Raw genomic sequence first — 25,926 nt, forward strand, 5'->3', positions numbered from 1 at the left:
ATATCAGGACAAGAAATAGTATGTGTTTTCCTTTTAACTCCATCAAGCCAAATACTTTTAAAATACATCTTGTTCACCTTGACCTGATCAAGTGAATACTAATGAATTGCGTGACCGTGTCACAGCTGGTTGGGTCTATTATTGGGAAGGGGTGCGCCTTTGTTTTTGAGACAAGGTCGCCGTTTCACATCTCAGTGTCGAGAAATCGTCAGCAATATCCTAACTTTCTTTAAAAATGAAGCTACAAACATATTGCAGTTGAACATGAAATAGAAAAAAGTGATAATTGAACTGGGTGTTGAGAGTGACAGCGAGAGTGAATTGGATTGTGAAAGCAACTGACGTCTGTACGTTGTAAAGTTAGTAAACCAAACTAGATAGCATATGACTGTCTAAACAACTCAATTTAAACATGAAATGATTGATTTTTTCAGAAGTGTTGTTTTGTAACAAATCCATGCATGCATGTTTTGCACGAATGCAACATTAAGTCGACCTGCCGTTTGTGCCATTTGACCTCCCGGGTCATGCATATGTAGAGTAGCTCAGGTCAAGCTGAACGAGCTGTACAATAGTAATAGAGTGAGTGAGTGAGTATTTTATGTTTTCAGCAATATTCTAGCAATACAACTGTGGGAGGACACCAGGGCTTCACACATTGTACCCATGTGGGGAATCGAACCCGGGCCTTTGGTGTGGCAAGTGAACGCTTTTAACACTAGCCTACCCACTGCCCCGAATAGTAATAGAGTGACTGAATATAGTTTTCTACAACTCGACTATTTAGGGGCGGTGGGGGTAGCCTAGTGGCTAAAGCGTTTGCTCGTCGTGCCGAAGACCCGGGTTCGATTCCCCACATGGGTACAATACAGCCCATTTCTGGTGTCCCCCCGCCGTGACATTGCTGGAATATTGCTAAAAGCGGCGTAAAACCATACTCACTCACTCGATTATTTACAGACCGCTGTCATATAGCTGGAATATAGCTGAGTGTGACTTTAAACAACAACCAATCAATGGATATCCATCCACATACACCTCCAGCTGTATCAACTACTTCCCATCTATCTCAGAGCATGCAATCCATCTCTTGTCTTCCTGAGCTTCATTATCTAACTACATGAAGTAGAACAAATGTCCCTGACTTCAGCGTCTGCAACAACTAGCATCATTACATAGTAACTACATCATCCCGGACATCGGAGACAGAGATAAATAAGTATGTACAGCAGTCTGGGAATGAAATGGTCTTCTATAACATGACACTCACATATACAACTTGCCTGACCATCATTACATGTAAACCAAAAATCTATTTGTAAAAATGTATTGTGAAAAGTTCTATAAGTGAAATGACATGTTGTTATACATTAATGTTAAATATTTGAATACTTGAAGAGGATTAAATATGTTGTATAAGAAATATATATGATAAATATTTGAATATTTGAAGGGGAATGAACTATGTTGTGTCGGATAAACCCGGAATTTCTTAAATATTTGAATCTTTGAAGAGGATTAAATATGTTGTATCAGTGAGTGAGTGAGTGAGTGAGTAGGGTCTTACACCGCTTTTAGCAATATTCCACCAATATCACGGCGGGGGACACCAGAAATGGGCTTCACACATTGTACCCATGTGGGGAATCGAACCCGGGTCTTCGCCGTGACGAGCTTACACTTTAACCACTAGGCTACCCCAACACCTCGTGTTGTATCAGATAAAATATATATATTTATATTTCATCTGATACAAATGATTTAATCCACTTCAAATATTCAAATACTTAAATTCAAATATATCATTATTCAGTTTCGTTGGTAAAAGCATTTTTCAGTTAAAAATATCATCTTCAAAATAAAAAATGGGTTGGTATATTAATTCTTAACAAGAAGATATGTCCATCCCCTAACCATAACACACTCACCTGTAAAAGGAATGAGTTTGCCTATCTTTCGACTTCCTGCCGGGAAACTAGCCTTGCATCAATTTATATTGGTTTTGATTATTTTGTTTTGGTTTCCTACTAAAAGCTGAGGCAAATCACGATCAGACAAAACCAACTAGAGTTCCTTTGATTTTACATGTATGAGTGAGTGAGTTTAGTTTTATGCCAGATGGGCTTCACGTATTGAGCCCTTTTACATGTTTGAAACCAGCATGAAATAAAGGCACTGACAGAACAATAATTTTTTAAATACGTTTCCACAGACTGAGTGTGAGATCAGGTAGACACTGTCAGTGGTTTTCTATAATATACTATAGACAATAAGCAAAGTGAATATCAAACCAGTTACTCATTGTGACCAGTGAATGCCAACAGAGATGGAAATAACCCATTGCCCGACGTCCGAGACCAGTGTTTTTTTCTGTCGGGCAAGCAAATTTGTATATCACACTGTACCGGTGTCCAGTTGACTTTCCAATGGTAATTATGTTGTTTATTTAAAAAATCAGCAAGAAAACGGTCGGTATAGTGGAAAAATTATCAGGGCAATTGACTTTACATGTGCCACTGTACTGGAGTACACTATCAATTTTAAAGTTATTTCCACCCCTGCTTAACCACAGGACCACCCAACCATCCCTGAAGGACACCATTATATAACAGGGATACACAATACCATCACACTGATACAAGCCCTAAGTTTCTGCAGAGTGCAACAAAATGTTTCAAAAGAACATGTTAATCACATTTTTTTAAATAAACAAAATAGGCCGAAGGAGACCCCTGCAAGTCATTTCCTGCTATTCCACAGCTAATTTTAGACAAGTAAAATAAAATAACCCCATTTAGGCAGAAAATAACTAGCCCATCTAGATTTTCACTGGACTCCGATAAACAGACAAGTGGCCACGTTTAAACATGCAAAGATTGCAGTTGGAAAATATTAGTATTTCCGCATTACTTCAGTTTGAATCACAAGCTGCAGCTTCACCTGAGTGTAATTTCGGCTGAAGTCTGAAGGTAAATTAACTACGCAGTGTACAGAGAGGAAACAGCGAGGAAACAGCAAGGAAGCAGCGAGCGGCTAACAAGCATACCTCCGAGATGTGCCCTGCTTGAAGACAGGATACAGGAAGTCAGCTCAATTAACCACCAAGAACACAGATGCAAATCCACCGTAAGATCCCTGTCTACTAAATAATATACATTCCTTGAACATCCTCTGGATAACAGAATACATCTGGGATCATTTCATATGGTCCCAATGGAAAATAATCACTGATATTTATAATTCATTCACATTAAGCTAAAAACATCCATCTTTAGTAATTTGTCCTTGATCAATTTTCCATTTTTGGAGTCAATGGGGGCTCAAATTATTCGAAAATTACAGTTATTAAATAAATCCAGTATCATTTATCCATAATTTCTAACAAAAGAAACAAATCATAAAACATCATTAAAAGAAACTACAAATTGCATGTTAAACGCAAACAAGTTCTACCGGACAGGATTCCATGTCAAGTTTCTAATAAAACACTCAAATGTCACTGCCATTTTAAACTATAAATACTTCAATGATACTGCCATTTTAAACTATAAATACTTCAATAGCACTGCCATTTTAAACTATAAATACTTCAATGACACTTCCATTTTAAACTATAAATACTTCAATGACATTGTGATTTTAACTATGAATACTTCAATGATACTGCCATTTTAAACTATAAATATATCAATGTCACTGCCATTTTAAACTATGAATACTTCAATGATACTGCCATTTTAAACTATAAATATATCAATGACACTGCCATTTTAAACTATAAATACATCAATGACACTGCTATTTTAAACTGAATACTTCAATGATACTGCCATTTTAAACTATAAATATATCAATGACACTGCAATTTTAAACTATAAATACATCAATGACACTGCCATTTTAAACTGAATACTTCAATGATACTGCCATTTAAAACTATAAATACTTCAATGACACTGCCATCTTAAACTATAAATATTTCAATGACACCGCCATTTTAAACTGAATACTTCAATGATACTGCCATTTTAAACTATAAATACTTCAATGATACTGCCATTTTAAATTATAAATACTTCAATCACACAACAAAGGGTCCATTATGTAAAATTAAATGGTAAACTGTAACATTTGAGTAAGAAATATAGGAGCGACATTATCTGAACCCACTTCAACCACAAAGAAAGAGGTTCAAACCTGCTTTCTGAATGACAATAGAAAACACACACCACTACACCAATGTCTTTCACTTAACAACATATTCTCAACCTCCACGGATACAAACTCAAACAAAAAGGCAGATACAAAGGTCATTGTACAAACCAAAGTGGACAAAACGTATACAGGTTTTCAATCTCTCCAACACAGTTTCAAACACAACACCAACATCAGTTAAACAAAAAAAGACACAGATGTGCAGAGTTCAGAGAACGATCAGCTTGGAGGTCCGCTCCTTGCAAAACAAAATAATCCCCGAGCGGAACTCGACGGAACACTTCTGCGGAAAAATGTACCTGACATGATTTTGATGCCCTCAAGGTGATCTTGGTTCTGTTCCTTCATCTTCTGACAATCAGTGAGGCCAACACACGGCATTGTTTCAATCCCAGAACCTCCCAACACTAGTTTCCCAGAACAACGATCCCGGAGGTAACTCCCAACACCACCACAAGGTGATCAAATTGTAAGCTTTGCGTTCTTCAGCATTCTCAAAGATGGTTCAGCTCCACTGTTGTCTTCGATGAATTAGGATCAATTATTTCTTTCAAAAAATTGTCAATTCACAATCCAGTTTTCGGGATTCAAAGACAAATTTTCTCCACGATTATCATCACTAATTCTAATCCAATTCTTGAAAAAACTGTTTATACCAAAAACTTGTCTGTGATGTTGATCTAAATCTCACGGTCTACCCACACTAAAGGGTGTCACAAAAGAACTGAATCAAATTTTGGGTCAGAAAGTTTGTCAGAATCCTTAAGTGTTTTCTGACCAGTCTAGACTGAAAGGTATATGCTACCAAGTGGAAATCCCCCTTGCCTCTGTCATCTCCAGACCAAGGGAAATTACATAACAACTATCTCGCCCTTACACTTATCTAGATGAGATGGTTACATCAACTGACAGGAACTAAGGCTGATTTCAAACAATTTGCCGGCTGACTGTGGAGCAGGATTCTCATTAATTAAGATCTTGTTACAAACCTAAATTGTTCAAAGAAGACATTTGGCATTCTAAGACTGAAACTAGTTTTTGACTACTGAAGAAATGAACTTCTTTGAGTAAAAAGTTTGCCAAATTCCGTAATATTTGTTCAGGTGATGTTTACTATTGCACACAGGAAACTGCGCCAACATTATGTCACACATCCAATATTAAAGATAAATGACTTAGAATACTCCTTTCTTTAAAAAAAGTCACATCTGCAACACAAATCACACGAACTTTGGTCCAGGAATCAGGAAAGTTATTTTAAATCCAGGTAGTCCACCAACGTAAACAAAGATATGGATCAAAGTCAGACATCCTGAATGACGGGATCAACACATTTAAAAAAAGTTTGGTAAAGTTTCTGTAGAAGAACACCCAGCTAATCCGACATTACTCCACGGCCTGAACACCATCTACCTTCATTAGCCACCACTGATACAAACAGTGTTTTGCGCACTTGTCTGACGAGCTGTATCCACGCGAGTCTACTTCCCCCCAAACATCTCACAGGATGCGGGTAAAACTTCCTGTCTTGAGAGACGGAGCCAACTAGAGGCAAAGGCCAGATGCAAACAGTCCAGCACAGGTGGGCCCACACAATTGGACCTCCCCCTGTCCTCCCGTCTCCTCCGTCCTTATCAAGTATGCAGAAGTACTTTGTCTGTGTCTGTTGTTTTTCAGGAGATTTGATTCCCTCATTTAAAGTACAAATAACCCTGAGAAGAAAGAATACCACAGCTAGTTGCAAAATGGTCAGCATTTTTTGCATGTTTGTCCAGCAATTGTCTGGCTTCGGACAGGACTTACCAGATTATGATAACATTAAACAGACAACTTTTGGCAGCTTAAGAATATTTGCTCTACAAATTTGGGAAATATTTTCAAAGAAAATTGACAGATGAATATTAGTTTGGCACAGTTCCATATGCATTCTCTCGAGCATTCATCCAAAACAGATTTTTTTTTCCTAGATAATAATTACCCCATTTTATATGCACCTACTTCCTAAATCACAAATAATATTCATACACAACAGAATCAATTAACCAACTTCACTCCTACTCATTCTCCACTAATCCATTCCTGAAGACAAACGGCTTTCAAAAACCATTCTTCGGTAAGATTACCAGATTTTGTAACAAATAGGACTTCTAGGATGCAATCCCTGTTCAGGAGCATCAATCAGGATTCTGCCTTAAGCTACAAAACAACACGATCCTTGATTTCAAGAGTCCTTTCAGGAAATGTGACTCTTCAGTAATGATGATGTGTGAAGAACTCTAACGTAAGATTTGACAACTACTTCAATTTCACGACATTTATATTTCTTGTAAACAATTTGGTAAAATGAATAATATTTTGTATCCTGAGGGATGCAATATATACCTTTTCTGCATCCATTCTGTCCTTTATGTACTGGACCTGTACGTATCAGATGCACTTTTTTACAATCTGTATGTGTGCATCTGTTCAAATAATATCCACTGAAATCTCTCCCTACAGCAGCAACGGATCAAAGACAATCACCCAATTCCAACGTTTACCCGCACACTTTCATCCTCTCCCCTCACCTAAACTTACTACCCCCTTCCAAAAAACAAACCCCATCACCTCTCATCTCTCCCCCTCCCTCCCCATCCTACATCACCTCCCGGACCAAGCCTGACCCCTGCCCCCTACCTAAACCTCCCGCCCACCCCCACCCCAGACACACACATCTCACCCCACCAGCTCTCACCTCACCCCTACATCCAGGAAATGGATGCCATCAATGTTTATGTCATTAATCCAGGCTGTCCGTCACAATAGGTGGCAATTTCCTTACAACAGCCCTCATTACACGGCCTGTGTTCCCACCCCTTCCCCTACATCTTCCTCAGCACTGGCCCTGTCCCCCACAGGATATCCTGTGAGGCAGTGTTACACACCCTGTCAGATAAACTGATTAACAGCCTACATATCAAATCAAAGACCTCTGGCCAAATATTGAGGGATCTGATTATTGTTTGATGGGCATTCTAGAAGTTATATGTTTCATTTGTGGATCTGATTATATTCTGACAGTTTGGAGCTACTTGCGTAATCTCTTATCCGTCTTAATAGAGCAGATAATGAGCCATTAGCTCTGGCAGCCAGAAACCTGTTCACAGTGGTGTTAACACATAGAGGCACCTGTAGCCTTATCTGTGGGTATAGTCCCATCTGAGTGTCACCCAATGATCTCTGCCTTCAGGGTATAATGTACAACAGTATTAAAGCTCTTGACAAGAATCAAGTGTGAAAATACATGAGTGAGTGAGTATGGTTTTACGCCACTTTCAGCAATATTCCAGCAACATCACGGTGGGACACCAGAAATGGGTTTGCACATTTAACTCTAGTCTGTCTCACAGTCCCTGAACCACATTCATTTCCCTACTGCCAAGCCCTCTCTGCAGTGCTAAAGCCCTAAATAAAGCAAGTCTAGATTTCCTCTGAATCTTTGGTCTCCCTAGGGCTCCTTTTCAATATAAATGAGCTTGTTTGTTACTATCAAAATTATATATATTCAGAAACTAAGCCTTAGTCTAATTTAACTCATGTGGGGAATCAAACCTGGGCCTTTGGTGTGACGAGCAAACGCTTTAACCACTTATTAAGGCTACCCAACCGCCCCCAAATACATCATAAAGTCGTCTGTCGCCTCCAAGATAAGTCATAATTAAGCAGGTATATCGATATGTGAGTGAGTGAAGTTTTACACTGTTTTAGTAATATTCCATTAATGTCATGAATGAGACAACAGAAGTATATCTGAGGCTGTCATACATGTATACTTTTCAAAAGATGATGAAGAACATCTTCCAGTTCTTTCATGTTCTTATACTTAATCTTCAAATACTGATTAACCTGTGAGTGAGTGAGTGAGTGAGTGAGTGAGTGAGTGAGTGAGTGAGTGAGTGAGTGAGTGAGTGAGTGAGTGAGTGAGTGAGTGAGTGAGTAGTGAGTGAGTGAAGCCAAAGGTGATGCAAGTCAGACAGTTACCCACTTTGCTGAAACCCACAAGCCTAACAAACCTCTAGAGGAATAATCGGGGTAAACTTGCAACTCATGTTAATAGGCTTCTAGCGTGCTCAAATAACACAACTTTGCAGAGTTAAGTGCAACACCATGGACTACTTCCTCACCTAATACTATAATGATAGAAACCATTTTTCTTCAACTTTTTTCAAATTGTGTTATTTTATCACTATTTTATGCAACATTGAAACAAATTTCTTTATTTTCTTTGTTTGCAAAATTAAATCATCTAAACCATTGAATTTACTGACAGGAAGAAAACAAGATTTCAAAACTAATTAAATAAACCATCTTTTGAAAATCCAAGCCCCCCACACACCTGTCAAGTAAAAATTGAGTCATTTATGACCAAGGATTAAACACATAATCACTTGCGTCGTAGTGACATCATTAAACCTCAAACACCAATTCTAAAGATACAAAGTACTGTGCACATCACAAATGTCTGACCTGAAATGTCTGATCTCAAAATATTGATAATGTTCAACATTCAAAGTACATCAAAGTATCAACACTGATTATCCCCCCTGATCAATACATCACATCATTAAGACTATCCTCTCTTGATAAATACTTAAAAGGCAAACTCCTTAGTTTCAGCTCCCTGTGATATAATATTACTATAAACAAAACCTTTTAAGACTAGATTACCTAATCCATCAGCCATCCTCCATAGAAACCATCCCATTTGCTTCATCCGGGGATGCTTCGATGGACGGTAATTTAAAACTTTTGAAACATTTGATTCAAGTCAACAATCAATGAACACCACAAATTACTGCGTACACACCAACCCCAGGCATTTCCTGAATGACCACTGGGCAAGCCATCATGACTGTCCAATCACCATGGCAACCAGGTGGTCATATTTATCCATTAATAAACACTCAAGGTCCAGTGACCGTAGCCAATCTAAGGACTGTTATGGCCGTCTGCAGTGTCTAACACAACAAGGGCCGGCCAGATCATCTAGTTTTATTGACAGGGAGAATGTGATTACGAATATATTGTAAAGATTCTATAGAATTCATTGTTCAAGCTACACTGGGTATTATTTAAGCGATTTCCCCGACATCTGCGGCTTTCCGCGGTAAAATGACATAACAACTGAAAATACCTCCGCTTTGAAGCTTCAGATGAATAACATGCAGCGATATGCAAATCGCTTGATGTCGGGGCATCGCTCGAAAAGCTCTGAACATCAACAATATCACTGTACCCTTGCCAAGAGTATTTTCACAGTTGTAAGCAGGCGCATTTTATTGGATAAAGATTGGTTTCTAATGACGCTTTTTCGCCACAGTCTGCTATAAGGGCTTGTGGATTGGTCAAAATCAGACACGCGGACCTAAGGCAGCCAATCATATTACGGCAATGGATACCGCGTCCTCGTGAACTAAATCTTTTAGATTTGGACAAAAGTTTTGGGTAAAATAATGCTATTCTGAACATATTAAGCAAGAAATCGCTACCAATACGTAAAATTATGGAACTTATTGGACGATCGTGCTAGGTTATGACTCCGTGACAAAATGCTTCATGTATGTATTTTCGCATTAAACATCGCGTCCTATTTAAGCGATGACCCATCAAAGGAAAACTGTGCCCGTCTGCTCTCATGCATGTTTGTAGACTGACAGACGGATGAGCCTTCAAGGAGTGAGCAGAAGACAATTTAATGCAGCCCCATTTCTTTAACCGTGACCCTTGGTTTCCTGTTTACTGAATGAGATGAAAAAGGTTTAGGACAGAGGCCACAATTGATGTGGAAATCATCAGGTGTGAAACCTGTCACCAGCAATAGGTATTTTATTGGACATGAGGTCATCTGACTTTAAAAAACGGCCATATATTTTAGTCATTGTGTAGAGGGCCAGTTATCAAAAGAAAAGTCGCACCTTGATGACACAGGATGTGAAACACATCTAGGTTACGCTGGTCGACTATGTCACTTTGTCATGCAACCACTCGGCAAATCCTTCATTTCTCCAACCATTTAAAGGTACACAGCTAAGTGACGAGAACATGATTGATTAAAGTTCAGGCAGCTTTCAGCATAAGTCATACACAGTATTACCTTGGCCTTCTGCATTTGGGAATAAAATTTTAAAAGCACCATCCTTTAGATATCAGACTATCTTCCGTTGGATGAGTGAGGGATACAGTTTGGATCTGCTTGTATAGCAGTGAGACTGAGTGCCTCGTGTATTATACACTGCTGGGGGTAGATTTGGGGTAATGAAACCTACTTGCACTCGGTGCAACCTTGGATAACAGCCTGATGCACCAGATGAAAACAGGTTGCACCTGCTGCTCAATATATAATTATATTTAATGCTTGATTAAATTATTCTGGGTCTGATAAGATCTTTTCTTACTTCGCGAAATCTCACTACATGGACAGTAACAGTCATTCAATCACTGTAAACCTGTGTAATCATCAGAGCCACTGCTCTGGGAGACTTCATCATTCTGTTTCACACCTGAAGTCTGTGTCATTAAAACAGCAAGATATCAACATACTCTGGGTGCAAGCTGGTATAAATATGAGGTTACATTCTGCCATTTCAGGTTTCACGGGTGCAGTTTCTGATTACTTTAATTGAGCCATGACCCAGTCCCAGTTATGATATCCCAGATTAATGTGAGAGGACAGATCAATCAATCAATCAATCAAGCAATCATGTTAGAAAAGCAATCACCTTAAAATAATGGAGGTGAGGTGAGGTGAAATTGGGTTTAACGTCGTGCTTGAGAATATTTCACTCATATGACGACGTGCATGCGTGTGTATGTGCGGTTGCTTGTACTAGCCCAGACTGAAGCTGGTTTTATAGTGCTAGCCCACTGAGATACCATGCCGCAGTGAAGCATGAATACCCCACTCAGACACATTATACTGACTCGAGCCGACCAGTCCTTGTTGTACCCATTAATGCCGAGCGCCAGGCAGGGACCAACAAGTACCATATTTTAACGTCTTTTGGTATGACGCGGTCGGAGATCAAACCCGTGACCTTCCGCTCTCCGGGCGGACACTCTAACCACTACACCACGGAGACGGTCTTAAAATAATGGAACTCAAGTAAAAAATGATCACTTTTACACCACACAGGAAATTAAAAAGCACAAAACTGATATTTCAATATGGCCTCCTACAACCTAAAGTAATTCATACCTCTACAACTAATACTGAATCGGAATTGGGAACGAATTCCCAACGCCACTGCTCAAACAGTGGAAGATCAACATTTGGCCAGTTTTACCACGGTCAGTACAAAGCCATCATTGTAACAGTGCTCTGAAAATACTCCGGTGTTTGACAGAGGGAGACTGAAACACGGGGAGAACACAATGATAACAGTGTCAATACTGACGGCTCTACACAGTTCCGGCTTCAGACACAGGAATCTCAGGGTATCAAAACAAGGTTTAGAAACTGGCAGTTATCTCAGAGTGAGTGAGTCAATGAGGCGAGTTTTACTCTGTGATATCGCGGATGGGGGACACCTAAAATTGGCTTCACACGTCGTACCCAAGTGGTAGTTGTGAGTGAGTGAGGTATTATTCCGCTTTTAGAAATATTCCAGCTTTCAGCAATATTCCAGCAATATCATTGCAGGGGACACGCATTGTACACATGTGGGGAATCGAAACCAGCCTTTGGCGTGACAAGAGAACACTTTAACCACAAAGCTACCCCACAGCCCCTTGCTGAGTGAGTGACTTTGGTTTTACACTTCTTTTAACAAATTTTCCAGCAACATCGGAAACGGACTTAAAACATTGCACACATGTGGGGAAACAAAACCAGGCCTTCAGCATGATGAGCGAACACTAGGCTACCCCATAGACCCTTGGTTCTTTACTAAGTAACAAACATTTGCAAAAAGATACCATGGTTTTACCTCACCTTACAGGACTCGGGGTCCAGAGAACCCCTTTCAATGATTCCAAGGGTCTTTACAGCAAATATGACTGACTGACTGAGTTTGGTTTTACGCTGCTTTGAGCAATATTCCAGCAACATCACGGCGGGGGACACCAGAAATGGGCTTCACACAATGTACCCATGTGGGGATTCGAACCCGGGTCTTCGGCGTGACGAGCCAACGCTTTAACCACTAGGCTACTCACAGCAAATATGAGGGTCCCATAAAGTACTGAAATATTGTAGATTAATACTAAAATAATAAGATGGGAACATTAAAATGGTAGCACATGTTATAAGATTTGGAATTACACTTTCTCAGTAAAGTACAACTTCTTAAATGGCATTGTTTTCATTAAAATGTTATATATAACGAGATGTGAAGTTTCAAACATAACAACAGCGTCTGTCATCTTGCACTGAATCTTATTGTGAGTGAATTTGTGACCAACAATTCTATCATCATGTTCCCACGTTCGTCTCTTTCAGACAACACTGGTGTTTCCTCTTCTTAAAACATACATAAATATTTACCCTGAGTTTTTGCCAACTCCGCACATAGACACATCACCCGACATTTACAGCCACCTGTATTCTAATTATAGGTAAATACCTGGGGAAAACACACATGTGAGTAAAACGTACGTTTCAGTGTATTCTGGTCCCAGGTAAACTGATCACAGGATGAAGATCTGAATGACAGACCCATCTACACATTAAGTCAGCATGTCCGTGCAGACATTTGAACAGGAGCACTGTTTTACTTGTGCTTAGGACAACCAAGCAATGCAATTGGAAAGTTTAACACAGATGTATATTTTTTCCTAATAGACTACAATATATTTTAATGTCTATGACAGTGTTTTCTGACCAGAGGCCCTTGAGGGTATATGTGATTATAATAAACATTTCCTTTGTTAAACGTTGACCCAGTTTAAGAATGGTTTATTTCACTGATATGTCCAGGAAAATGATGCTTTATTGTAATTACCGTAATTCCGGTGTTTAGGAACAAACTCGATACGAACAAATATCATATATGTCACAGTTTCGACTAATCATGATATAAAACACTGGCAATCTCTTCTCTAGCCATGATATAAAACACTGTCAATCTCTTCTCTAGCCAAGATATAAACACTGGTAGTCTCTTCTCTAGCCATGATATATAACACTGTCAGTCTCTTCTCTAGCCATGATATAAAACACTGTCAGTCTCTTCTCTAGCCATGATATAAAACACTGTCAGTCTCTTCTCTAGCCATGATATAAAACTGTCAGTCTCTTCTCTAGCCATGATATAAAACACTAGCAATCTCTTCTCTAGCCATGATATAAAACACTGTCAGTCTCTTCTCTAGCCATGATATAAAACTGTCAGTCTCTTCTCTAGCCATGATATAAAACACTAGCAATCTCTTCTCTAGCCATGATATAAAACACTGGCAGTCTCTTCTCTAGCCAAGATATAAACACTGGCAGTCTCTTCTCTAGCCATGATATATAACACTGTCAGTCTGTTCTCTAGCCATGATATATAACACTGTCAGTCTCTTCTCTAACCATGATATAAAACACTGTCAGTCTCTTCTCTAGCCATGATATAAAACTGTCAGTCTCTTCTCTAGCCATGATCTATAACACTGTCAGTCTCTTCTCTAGCCATGATATAAAACACTGGCAGTCTCTTCTCTAGCCATGATATAAAACTGGCAGTCTCTTCTCTAGCCATGATATAAAAAACTATCAGTCTCTTCTCTAGCCATGATATAAAACACTGTCAGTCTCTTCTCTAGCCATGATATAAAACATTGTGTCAGTTATACAGTTTTTACTGCTGTTGAGTGATGCTATTTTTGATGCAGCTATAATCGAATAACCATCAACCGCCTCCTTCATTGCCTCAACAAATCAGAAATCAGACAAGATCTGTTCTCAATGTAATGGAAGTTCCACTTAATAAGTTTCCACCAGAACTTTTTCAGAGGATAAGAGAAATCAGCCAACAAGATGAAAGTCTCCAAACCTCTTCTGAAACAACAAATCTCCATCCTTGGCACAAGATACAAATTGGTCCGTCTGGCTGGATGTATTAATACATTTATCATATTTACTTTTCTCTCAGCTAACATCAGGATGGGGAATCAAATAATGACTTGAAAGCACTACAGACATAAGATGATGCTGGTAACAAAGCCATTTAATAGAACTCCTTTAATCTCAAGGCTCAATGATAGTATGGACACCTACCTTATCTTGATAAAGTATGATCAGTTTAAACTTAACATCTTAGATAATGAGGAGAAAACGAAGGATAATGCTTCATCCCACAGACATATGTAAACCACCAAGAAACGCCATGTCCTATTAATTCTGGTGACTGAAACTATTTTCCTCACAACTTATCAACAGAACACAGATACATTCACCTGCGTCCATACTTACCCCATATAATGGACTTTTTTATCTTAACAGGCAGTCGCAGCTTCTTGTTCTTTGAGAAATAAGACATTGTGATAAATTGAAACGTCCTTCCTGCCTCCAAATAATGTAATCCACACAAATCAGCTTCAAATGCACTGGTCGTAGACGTTCAGAGTCTGATGCTACTTTCGAAACACAAACTGTCTTGAGGGTATCAGTATATCATCCCCATCTGCTGATGAAAAATCACTTCACTTTCCACACAGGTAAATGTCACAATTAATCAACCTTATGACGTCAGAGATACTTCTTTTGTCTCACCAGCTTAAAAAAGAAATTGTTACAACTCAACACACTCTGATATTAATGGCTTCACTTCAAGTCCAAACTTTAGCCTTGGAGTGTTTTGGGTTATGGATTAATATTTCATCGCAGCTCAAGCAAGTGGGTACAAAACCATTTCTCAAATCTGGTCGGCTCTGTTTAATTAGGTTTTAAGGAATTTTATCTCACTTTTCGGTTTTGATTACAAATCGATTGTAAATAACGATAACACAAGGAGGGCCTGTATTCTGTAATCAATAGTTCTTCGGGTGTAGAAACCGACAACTTCAACAAGTCTCAAATCACATAAGTATTGTTTCCTCAATAAAAATGGCACAACTTCTCACAAAATCACAGCAAGGAAAATGCGCAATCCAAGTTGTTAACACTTCGGAGGAGGATGAAGAATACTTGACTACCCGCTCAGTAGTTCTGGGATGAGTCTTCAGGAACGAGCAGCCATGGTCATCGTTAAACCGCAAATGAGAAAATCCTTTACCTCATGAATGGAGGTGATGTTTGTACTTCCTCACTACACATAAAACTCTCGGAAATACCTATATCCTTCTAACTGAAAACGTGTGTCTGTCTGAGCACCTGCGTCCTTGAGGACCCCGCTTCTTTCAAAGGATGACCACTATCATAGCCAGTGGCTAGTGCAGGCATGTCCACACAGGGGACGCCTCAACTTTGGACAAATAATTCCACACAATCCAATTAAACTCTCCGTAAAATTACTCAAGTCCTCGAAATTGTCAAGAGGCCACCTGTAGCTATAAGGGTCCGTCTTGGGACAATGGCCGTTCATTCATCAGCACCTTGCAGTAGAGTGTACCTTCACGTGGATCGCGACTGTCGATATGGACAGTTTCCTCTCTCAGATTAAACATTTAACAATTACACACCTTAAACAAAGTAAATGTGTTAGAACAACAAGAGATTGTCCCTGTGCGGTTAGCGAGTGCACTATTGAGTACGTTAACTTGGCAAACGTGTACGGAAAGGCTGCACAGTGCGGAACTAATGCAGCATAAACATTGACGTCTCAGCATCTCCTGCGCTGGTGTTTAAATTTAAATATTAGAATTTCATTATTTGATGTTACAACTTTCAACAAAAGTGCACGTCTTGCTACATACACTGTGTCTGTCAATCCAGATGATATATTTACGCTCATCATTTTCATCCATTTAAGACATCATTCTTTTCACATGTTAATTTTTTTTTTAAATTCACAAAGAAGCATATATACCTGCTGAACATAAATATTTGTTGAAATTAAAATTAATGTTCTTGCAATCTGACCACACACGCATTCTCTCCTTTGATCAACTGAAAGTGTGCTTTGATAGTAATTCTTGGGGAGTGTTTGAGATGCTGTCTAGCAAGGACGTTCACGAGCTCATTAAAAGAATTTCTTATCTTAATTTGTACCATTATGGTCAAAGACCCATTTCCAGGGTAACAAAATGCAGAAAGAATATTTGACAAAAAAATGAATTTACAAAAGTATGTACACTTTCAAATACAATACTAACTCAATCAAAGTATTTAAAAAATTCAAAATCTTCATATTCATTTTGAAAGAGGGAGTAAGTGAGTTGAGTTTTATGCCGCACTCGGCAATATTCCAGCTATATGGCAGCGGTCTGTAAATAATCAAGTCTGGACCAGACAATCACGTGATCAACAGCATGAGCATTGATCTGCGGAATTGGGAACCGATGACATGTGTCAACCAAGCCAGCGAGCCTGACCACCCGATCCCGTTTGTGGCCTCTTACGACAAGCATGGGTTACTGAAGACCAATTCTAACCCGGACCTTCACGGGTATATTTTAAAAGGAATCTATCACAGAAAAATGGGAAGGAGTTTTTAATCAAAGATTAACTTAGTTTCTCCTAAATAATGTTATACCTTGGGTTTAATTTCACTGCTAATCATTTTGTCCATGGCTGCAGAGATGGCATACCGCTAACAGTAGTCTGTCTCACAGTCCCTGAACCACATTATTTTCCCTACTGCCTAGCCCTCCCTGCAATGCTAAAGCCACTAAATGAAGCAAGTCTATATTTCCCCAGGTTCAGATTCTGAATCTCTGGTCGCCCTGGGGCTCCCTTACTATTTAAATGGGTTTATTTGTTACTATCAAAATTATATACAATCCGAAACTAAGCATTAATCTATGCCAACTGTTGCTTAGTTCACTGAAGTCAAATAGGATTCAGCTTCTTGTTCAAGACGTGTGTGGGTGTGGTGTGGTAGAGCATGGTTGTGTTGTGGTTGTAGTTGCAGTGCCGTTGTGGTTGTAGATGCAGTGTGGTGCAGTCCTGCTGTCGTTGCAGTGTAGCTGTGCTGTAGAATGTGAGTGTGCATATGCACATGGCTCACATCTCCGCACTCACAGTGTTCATGAATGGTGTTTCAAAGTAACAGGACATTGGGTCCTGTAAGTTTCAGATGTCTGTCTGACCCATTGAAAATTCACAGGACCCAAAGAATAAAATTAAACACACACTTTCAGATTTAATATTTCTTATAACTGAAATTGAAATTATTAACAAACATAAGATTTATAAACAGCAAACAAATGTCACATGTCACATATAACAACTTCAGTCAAAGTCATTGTGAAATATAGTCAGACACTGGGGTCGGTGGGTTGTAGACTTCTATCGGACCGTAGCGGATCTGCCGGATTTGTCAGAGGGTCAGACGCTATTCGTGAACACTGCACTCATGCCAAGGGGTATTCTCACACAAACTAGTACGAGCATTAGATTAGCAAGGTCTTTTATTTCAAACGTAGCATTCCCTCATTGCCAGGAAAATATAACCCTGATATCCCAAAACAAACTCTTTGTAATACAGAGACCACCATTGTATTGACACAAACTTTTCATAAATTGTCTCGGAACACAAATCCACAATGAAAACTCCATGAGTTGTTCCGATTAGTAAAATCAACACGTGAGTTCATCTGAACAGGTTGCCCCGGCCGGGGTCATTTCGGCAGTGAATGATAATGTCAGACTACTCTCCCAGGTTTGTGTCAACGCTGTCCTGTATTACACAAACACATCGTGTATTCCCCACAAATCAAAACAACAACACCAAGCTTGTCATCTTACAGCATTGAAACACTCTGTTGCCTGTACGTCGTTGAATAAAAAGTTGAAAAAGAAATCTTCATTTACACCACGCAAAAATGTTTGAAAAAAGATTTAAAAAAATTACAAGACTGATTAATGACAAAAGAAATCCAATGATAAATTTAATTTTCTCTTTGCCCCGAGGATACATTCACACTTAGACCGAACACTTCGGGCAAGTAAGCAAATGTCGAATGTCTTCTCTTACCACAACTAAATAATCTCACACTATCAAGCAGAAGTTAGACCTCACTAACAAAGGATGACCTCATAAGTAGCTTAACAGACCATAATTGTCAACTTATCCTCAGCCATGTTGTTACGGTAAGCAACAGTTCTTGATTTAAACATATTATTATTCATGAATTGGGATTGGTGAACAAGCATTACTGCTTATATTAACACCGCTCCCATGCAACGATATAATAAAACATGAAATGGAGGATTTGACGACATCGATACTGACCATTGCATAAATATAATGTTTAAATATATATAAATATATACAGATTACATGAAATACAACTATTCTCTAAGTAGTCATACGTTAGAGACTTACAGTTGCGTGTGTCTAACAGTGTTCACGAATAGCGTCTGACCCTCTGACAAATCCGGCAGATTCGCCAACGGTCAGACAGAAGTCTACAACCTGCCGACCCCAGTGTCTGACCGTATATTTCACAATGACTTTGACTGAAGTTGTTTTATGTGACATGTGACACTTGTTTGCTGTTTATAAATCTTATGTTTGTTAATAATTTCAATGTCAATTATAAGAAATATTAAATCTAAAATGTGTGTATAATTTTATTCCATGGGTCCTGTGCATTTTCAATGGGTCAGACAGACATCTGAAACTTACAGGACCCAATGTCCTGTGACCTTGAAACACCATTCATGAACACTGGTCTAACAAGCCATTGTAGAATTGAATTGTTCTTCTATCGTGTTGGTTCCGAATGTCTGGTATCGCTGATTTATAACGCAAGCTACACGACCAAAGGGTTTTGTTCCCAGCCCTCCTGAACCCTTACAGGGTTTTACATTGTTCTACAAAACTAGGGGTCCATAGGACCGAAATCACATATTTACTAACTTTAAGGGTCCTTACAGGAAATAGGAAGATCCTGTAAATTAATGACGTGGTCCAGTGTACTTAGCTGTAAGATTAGTAACTACTTAAAACTAGTGTTGGGAATTGGTTAAAATCTCATATTTGATGATTGGTTTATTACAATCGATCAATCATCGAAAAAAATTGGTTAGCGTCATTAATGAAATTTGTTATGCACATAAAGGTAAGGGGAAAAAAAGGAGTTCTTTGGGTTTTTTTGGCAAAATTTCACATCTTTAAAGGATGACTAGTATGTCAGGAACATCAATTTCTTGGAGTCTTAAGATAAATTCAATCATGACTTGAAACGAGCTTGTAGTGCTTATGGAATGTAACAGACAAAACATACTTGTGAAAAATATTGTTTATGAAAACAAGTGTTCCAGAATTGTTTGTGTTTGATTATGAGAAAACATGATCGATTGCTTGGTCGTTTAGTCACTGCGACCAATCTTCGATAATTTCAATTAATCGGACCACCACTACTTAAAACACAGACAACTTTAATTGTCAAGAATTTGGTACAATCAGTATTACTGAATTCAGGATGCACAAAAATTATTGCTGCTGCTGCTGCTGCTGCTGCTAATGATGATGATGATGATGATGATGATGATTTGAACATTTAACATCTGCTTTCCGAAATAATATGTATGTCACATAATGCCAGGCCATTTTGTGTTTGATCAATTATTTTTTCACAGTCAAATTTGTATGTTGTTTAAAAGATGTACATTTTCATGTCTCGTAAAACCGAGTCAGTAAAAACTTATCAGTATTGTCTGACTAATACTCAGATGTCTGCCCTACTTGCCAGCCCTGACCTATCTCTGGCGACGTGCAGGTAAACGATTGTCTGTGATGGTATTAATTGTTGCTCTATTGTCCGTCATGCCATCCCGACCTCCACTTCCTCATTTCAATAGCTGGGCAAACAATCCGTGACAGAGGACACTTCCAACACGAGAATGTATTTCTTTCAAATTCATGCAGCCCCCTGATCCCACTTACTGTCAAGGATGACGATCATTGTGCCGAGTTGTCAGTTCGGTTTGCATTGTGGTGACAATCGGCTTAGAGGATGTAGGTGACACTGAGACTGATAATGTGACATCATCGCCCGGGTGTTGTCCACGCTGTTGCCAGCAGCAGACGCTGCCTCACATGGCCAGAAGTACTTTAACGACTCAGTGAATCGAATGAGTGAGTGAGTGAGTGAGTGAGTGAGCTTAGGTTTATGCCGCACTAAGCAATATTCCAGCTATATGGCGGTGGTCTGTAAATAATCAAGTCTGGACCAGACAATCCAGTGATCAACAGCATGAGCATCGATCTGCGCAATTGGGAACCGATGACATGTGTTAACCAAGACATGTGTTAACCACATGGGGATACCACATGGAGATACCAAATGGAAATACCACATGGAGATGCCACATGGTCCGATAGAAATCTACAACCCGCCGGCCCCAGTTTCTGACTGTATATTTCACAATGACTTTGACTGAAGTTGTTATATGTGACATGTGACACTTGTTTGCTGTTTATAAATCTTATGTTTGTTAATAATTTCAATGCCAATATAAAAAATATTAAATCTGAAATGTGTGTTTAATTTTATTCTATGGGTCCTGTGAATTTTTAATGGGTCAGACAGACATCTGAAACTTACAGGACCAAAAGTCCTGTTACTAGTCCTGTTACTTTGAAACACCATTCGTGAACACTGTATTGCAAGTGGAGGTGTCCTGAAAATTTTGAAGGAGTACTGACATGTTTTTTGTGTGAGCGATTTGGTGATGTGGTTTGTTATTTATAATATTAAACAACTTTTCAGCTATTGAACTTTATATAGGTAAGACGTACAAAGGTATTTATGTACGTCCATGATACAGCTGAAATCTTATATTTGTCGTACTTGATGTGGTTTTACGTTATTTATAATATTAAAAGCAACTTTTGTTTTATGGTTCAGCTATTGAACTTTATATAGGTAAAATTTATCTGCAGCGATTTAAAATGCACAAAGGTATTAATGTGCATAAATCATGATAAAGGCTTTGAAATCTTATATTAAAGATATTCCCGTTGCTTCATTGACTTTAACTTCGGTAGATGTATCGTTATTACGAGCTGCGCCTGGAGTATGGTAAACTCTGAACCTCGCGGTACTGTGTTGTTTATGCAGTAGCCTGTACAGAGTGTGAAAGGTTTCAAAGCCAAATTTGTCCTTGTTGGTTTATGGTTCACAGGATTGCTGTGGTAATTTTATCTTGTACAAATCCAGTGTGTTAACTGTAAACATTTTGCTAACTTAGTCATAACAGACATACTGAGTCAGTGACAGTGATTTGAGTTTTACGCAGCTTTTAGCAATATTCCAGCAATATAACAGCAGGGGACACCAGAAATGGGCTTCACACAATGTACCCATGTGGGGAATCGAACCTGGGTCTTTGGCGTGACGGCCAAGGCTTTAACCACTAGGCTACCCCACCGCCCAGACAGACACATGAGCACTGCAGTCAGCCCATCTCAACATCTACTGCTCGTACAACTCATGCAACCAATAATCTTAATGTTGGAATCAAACCAACAAACACTGGATCCTGGTACACACAAGGGAAGCAACCCAATATTACAACCCCATAATTTTTTCTGGGCTACTGGTAAATGACCACTAAATTTTCCTCAACTGTTTTTGTGTGATATAAAAAAACTGACAGGAAAAATTCCCAGTACAATAGTTCCTGGACGTTCCAATCTATCTAGCCCCATCAGGTCTCAACGTGGACTGATGTCAATTGCTATATGCTTATGATTAAATGTATTGAGCCTGGTCGTAAAAATCTTAATGAACCCTTTCACAAGAACTACATTCCCTTTCCTGAAAGGCTTCTTCAAGATTTTCAATCAATTTCATGATAAAAGTCATTACATTTCCAATTTAAAAGTAGGAATTTCCACATATCCTTTTATCACCGTTGCCAGCATATTCCATAATTTCCCGGCCTCAAGCTCCACTCAATGCACTTCTGACACTGCTTTCACCAAAAACATGCATGTAGGATAGCAAGGAAGGTCTTTGGGGAGATAAAAGATAGATGGAAGCTCATTCAAGCTATCTGTAATTAGGAAAGGCTAAAATTAGAAAGTCCAAATCTATGCTAGCTTAAATTAAAGATGGCCGCTATCAGAACATGCACTCCCGATGAACCTAGCCTCCTCATCAAGGACAGTTCCTCGTGTTTGTATCTGTTCATCATGATATCACATCACGTTACGAGTGTTACACATGAAATTCTATTTTCTTTACAAACACGATTAGGGTGTAATTACATTTGACAACTGTGCCAGCCAAGAGTGCACTCTGAAATTTCTTTTTGATCAGCCATGGCATAGTTCTGTGCAAGCGTTCAACCATACAGATTGACATTATGCTCTGATGCTACATAACTCAGAACTATCATATGGAATATTTTGTTACATTATTTACAATAATGATTTCAGACGAAAGATATCCGTGAAATGATTGCATTGAATTTTTCAAGGTGCACAAGCATGTGAGCCTTCAACATCTGTGTGATCGTGATGACCTTCACAGAAAAAACCCTGGAATTACCACGAGAAATATTTACAACATACCCGATAAATCTTGTCCGATACAATGCATCAACCAACATTGTAAGATTAACGAATTCAGATGACAGTTAGAAATACCTACACTTTCTATCTATACTATCACAAAAATGAAGTCCAATATCGCGCTTACAATCAACTACTTTGTAATTGGAAATAAAGCTTTAAAGATTATCTTGTTTTCAGATGGACTTAACTAGCCAGTAGGTGATTGGCCTTCTGTTGAAGTCAGTAAGTGCTTCGGCTTGCAGCTTTGGGGCAAAGGGCTTCACAAAATGTCACTAATGGAAGGGTTAATTTCACTGCATCAAAGGATGATTCTGATGTTACAGATGTCAGCAGAGATGAAACTGAAATGTTTGCGAACCAAAACGAGTGAGTGAGTTTGTTTTATACCATGTTGAACAGTATTCTATCCATAACGTGGCATGCGCTTTTTGTGGGAAGAAAGCACAAACTGATGCTGTCTCATATGTTTGTCATTATGGTGAAACCCGCAAAAACGTGTGTGCTGAAAGGTATGGTATCTTACATAAATAAACCAGTTTTGGCAATTTCAAATCTGACAATGGCCAAGATCATCACAATCAAGTGAGTGAGTGAGTGAGTGAGTGAGTGAGTGAGTGAGTGAGTGAGTGAGTGAGTGAGTGAGTGAGTGAGTGAGTGAGTGAGTGAGTGAGTGAGTGAGTGAGTGAGTGAGTGAGTGAGTGAGTGAGTGAGTGAGTGCCGCACTCAGCAATATTCCAGCTATATGGCGACGGTCTGTAAATAATCGAGTCTGGACCAGACAATCCAGTGATCAGCAGCAAGAGTATCGATCTGCACAATTGGGAATGTGTCAACCAAGTCAGCGAACCTGACCAACCGATCCCGTTAGCCTTCACAATCAAGTGAGTAAGCATGTCTGTTTGGAATGAGTGAGTGAGTGAGTGAGTGAGTGAGTTTTGTCATATGCTGCTGTAAGCAATATTCCAGCAATATCAGGGTGGATTCCACCAGAAATAGCATTCACACATTGTACCCATGTGGGGAATCAAACCTGAGTTTTTAGTGTGACAGACAAACACTTTAACCACTCAGTCGCCGTTGCCCTCACACTGACAGATGTCAGATTACTTAACACATCCATGTCATGAAACACAAGACAATAAACTGAGATTAATAAGTCTATAGCGATTAATTTGTCTATCAGACTCAATAAGGCTAACACGATTAATAAGTCTATGAAGATTAATAAAGTCTTTCCCGACTAAGAAGTCTACGCCGATTAATGTGTCTATCAGACACGATCCATCATGATTCTTGACGTGTTTCCCGCCATGATCTACCATCACTGCATCAGGCCGTCGTATATTTCAATACATGACACTAACGGTCCAGGTTTTACATAGCTCTTCATAACTGGGAGTCCTGGGGACTCAGGGCATATGTATTCTGAGAGTCCATTTCCAAAATTGGGAGTCCATCAATTTGCATGAAATCAATGATCATGGATGATTCCTATTTGATAATAATTATGTCATAATATGTGTTGCTTTCAATATCATTAGAATAATGATTGTAAACAGAATGTCTATATTTTAATATGGGATATCATTACAAACTCAGAAAGTTCTTTCCCAGAAAAAATGGTATATTGCGTCCACAAGGACACAAGATTTTAGTTTGGGGGTACTTCATCAAATTTCTGCATCCAATACGCAGGAATCACGCGTCCTGTAAAACCTAGACTAATGCTTAGTCTCTGAATATATATAATTTTGATAGTAACAAACAAGCCCATTTAAATAGTAAAGGAGCCCCAGGGAGACCAGAGATTCAGAACCTGAGGAAATCTAGACTTGCTTTATTTAGAGCTTTAGCATTGCAGGGAGGGCTAGGCAGTAGGGGAAATAATGTGGTTCAGGGACTGTGAGACAGACTATGTACAACCCTGCTTACACATATAGTCAATGTACTAGTGATGTTATACAGCATCTGGGCTCCGTCTTCTAATTACTGCCGTTGTGCCACTGAAATCACAGCCATAAAAGCATCCACATCCCTCTACATACTACATCTGCATATAAACTCGCCTGATACAAACCAGAAATGGCAGATTGTCCCCTCGTTAATAGCAGTCAGATTACATACTTGTCTAAGGTGAAATTACATACACGAGCGCCATTAGCGTGATCAATATCACGCTTGTTTCATCTTCATCATCGTTAGTTTCGCCCAGACTCTCCTGCAATCTTCTCAAGTCAACCGACACCAAAATCACTGCCTGCTCGCCTGATCACAGTACATCTTAGGATCACACAGGGTCACACTTATTTGTGTTTGGGGAACAATATGGCTTCTCACAAGAGATGGAAAGACAGTTGGATGATAGACAAGAAAATGTTCAACGTTTAAGAATATCTTCTGGTATACTGATGTAGCTCCATACATGGTTATCCAGAGTGAGTGAGTGAGTGATCCCAATTGCGTAGATCGATGCTCATGATGTTGATCACTGAACTGTCTGGTCCAGACTCAATTATTTACAGACCGCCGCCATATAGCTGGAATATTGCTGAATGTGGCATTACCAAAACAAACAGAAATCTTTCATATCACAGATCAGTACTGGAGACCTAATGCTAAAACAAGCTGGCTAAACTCATTGTTTAAAAGAAATATCGGAGGATCACCAAACTACATTCCAACCGTGAAAATTAATTAGCTGTATTGCGTGTTAGGCTTACATTCTCAAACAAATTCAAAACAAAGTGATCTTCGAGTTCAGAAAAAAGTATCGAGAGATGAAATTTCTTGTTCAATCAGTGCTGCATTCGAGTCAAACTGACGTACATCTTTCCAAGAAGGTTTCACGTTAACTTCACCCACTTGTATCCTTATATAGATCAGGGTAAATCAGAGTAAATCACACGTAGGACGAGTAAGTAGATGCTACTTCCACAACGGTGATTAGTCTCAGGCAGAATAATGGTAAACAAGAACCGGTACCTCCTCCTGTACGACATATACGAGGTGCATGCTCTAGCAGATGAATCTCACATTTCAACTTTATCCATTATGTTTCAAT

General features: G+C 39.0%; 1 protein-coding gene across 4 annotated transcripts in view; it reads right to left on the reverse strand.

Annotated features, from left to right (window-relative positions):
* The window catches only part of LOC124258113 (tyrosine-protein kinase SRK2-like), a 126,706-nt gene that overhangs the window by 80,616 nt on the left and 20,164 nt on the right, over positions 1-25,926 (reverse strand). Inside the window, exon 1 of one of the 4 annotated variants that reach the window (XM_046692178.1) lies at positions 4,515-5,656. The exons of 2 other annotated variants lie outside the window; for them this stretch is intronic. In XM_046692178.1, the coding sequence (XP_046548134.1) occupies positions 4,515-4,596 (82 nt within the window). In that variant the 5' untranslated portion in view covers positions 4,597-5,656. Of the gene's footprint in view, positions 1-4,514; positions 5,657-25,926 lie in introns of those variants that run through there. One more of the 4 variants, XM_046692179.1, reaches the window with a different exon arrangement.

This window comes from Haliotis rubra, unplaced genomic scaffold, assembly GCF_003918875.1.
Source record: "Haliotis rubra isolate DU_JTF1 unplaced genomic scaffold, ASM391887v1 Scf683, whole genome shotgun sequence".
Classification (NCBI taxonomy): Eukaryota; Metazoa; Mollusca; class Gastropoda; order Lepetellida; family Haliotidae; genus Haliotis; species Haliotis rubra.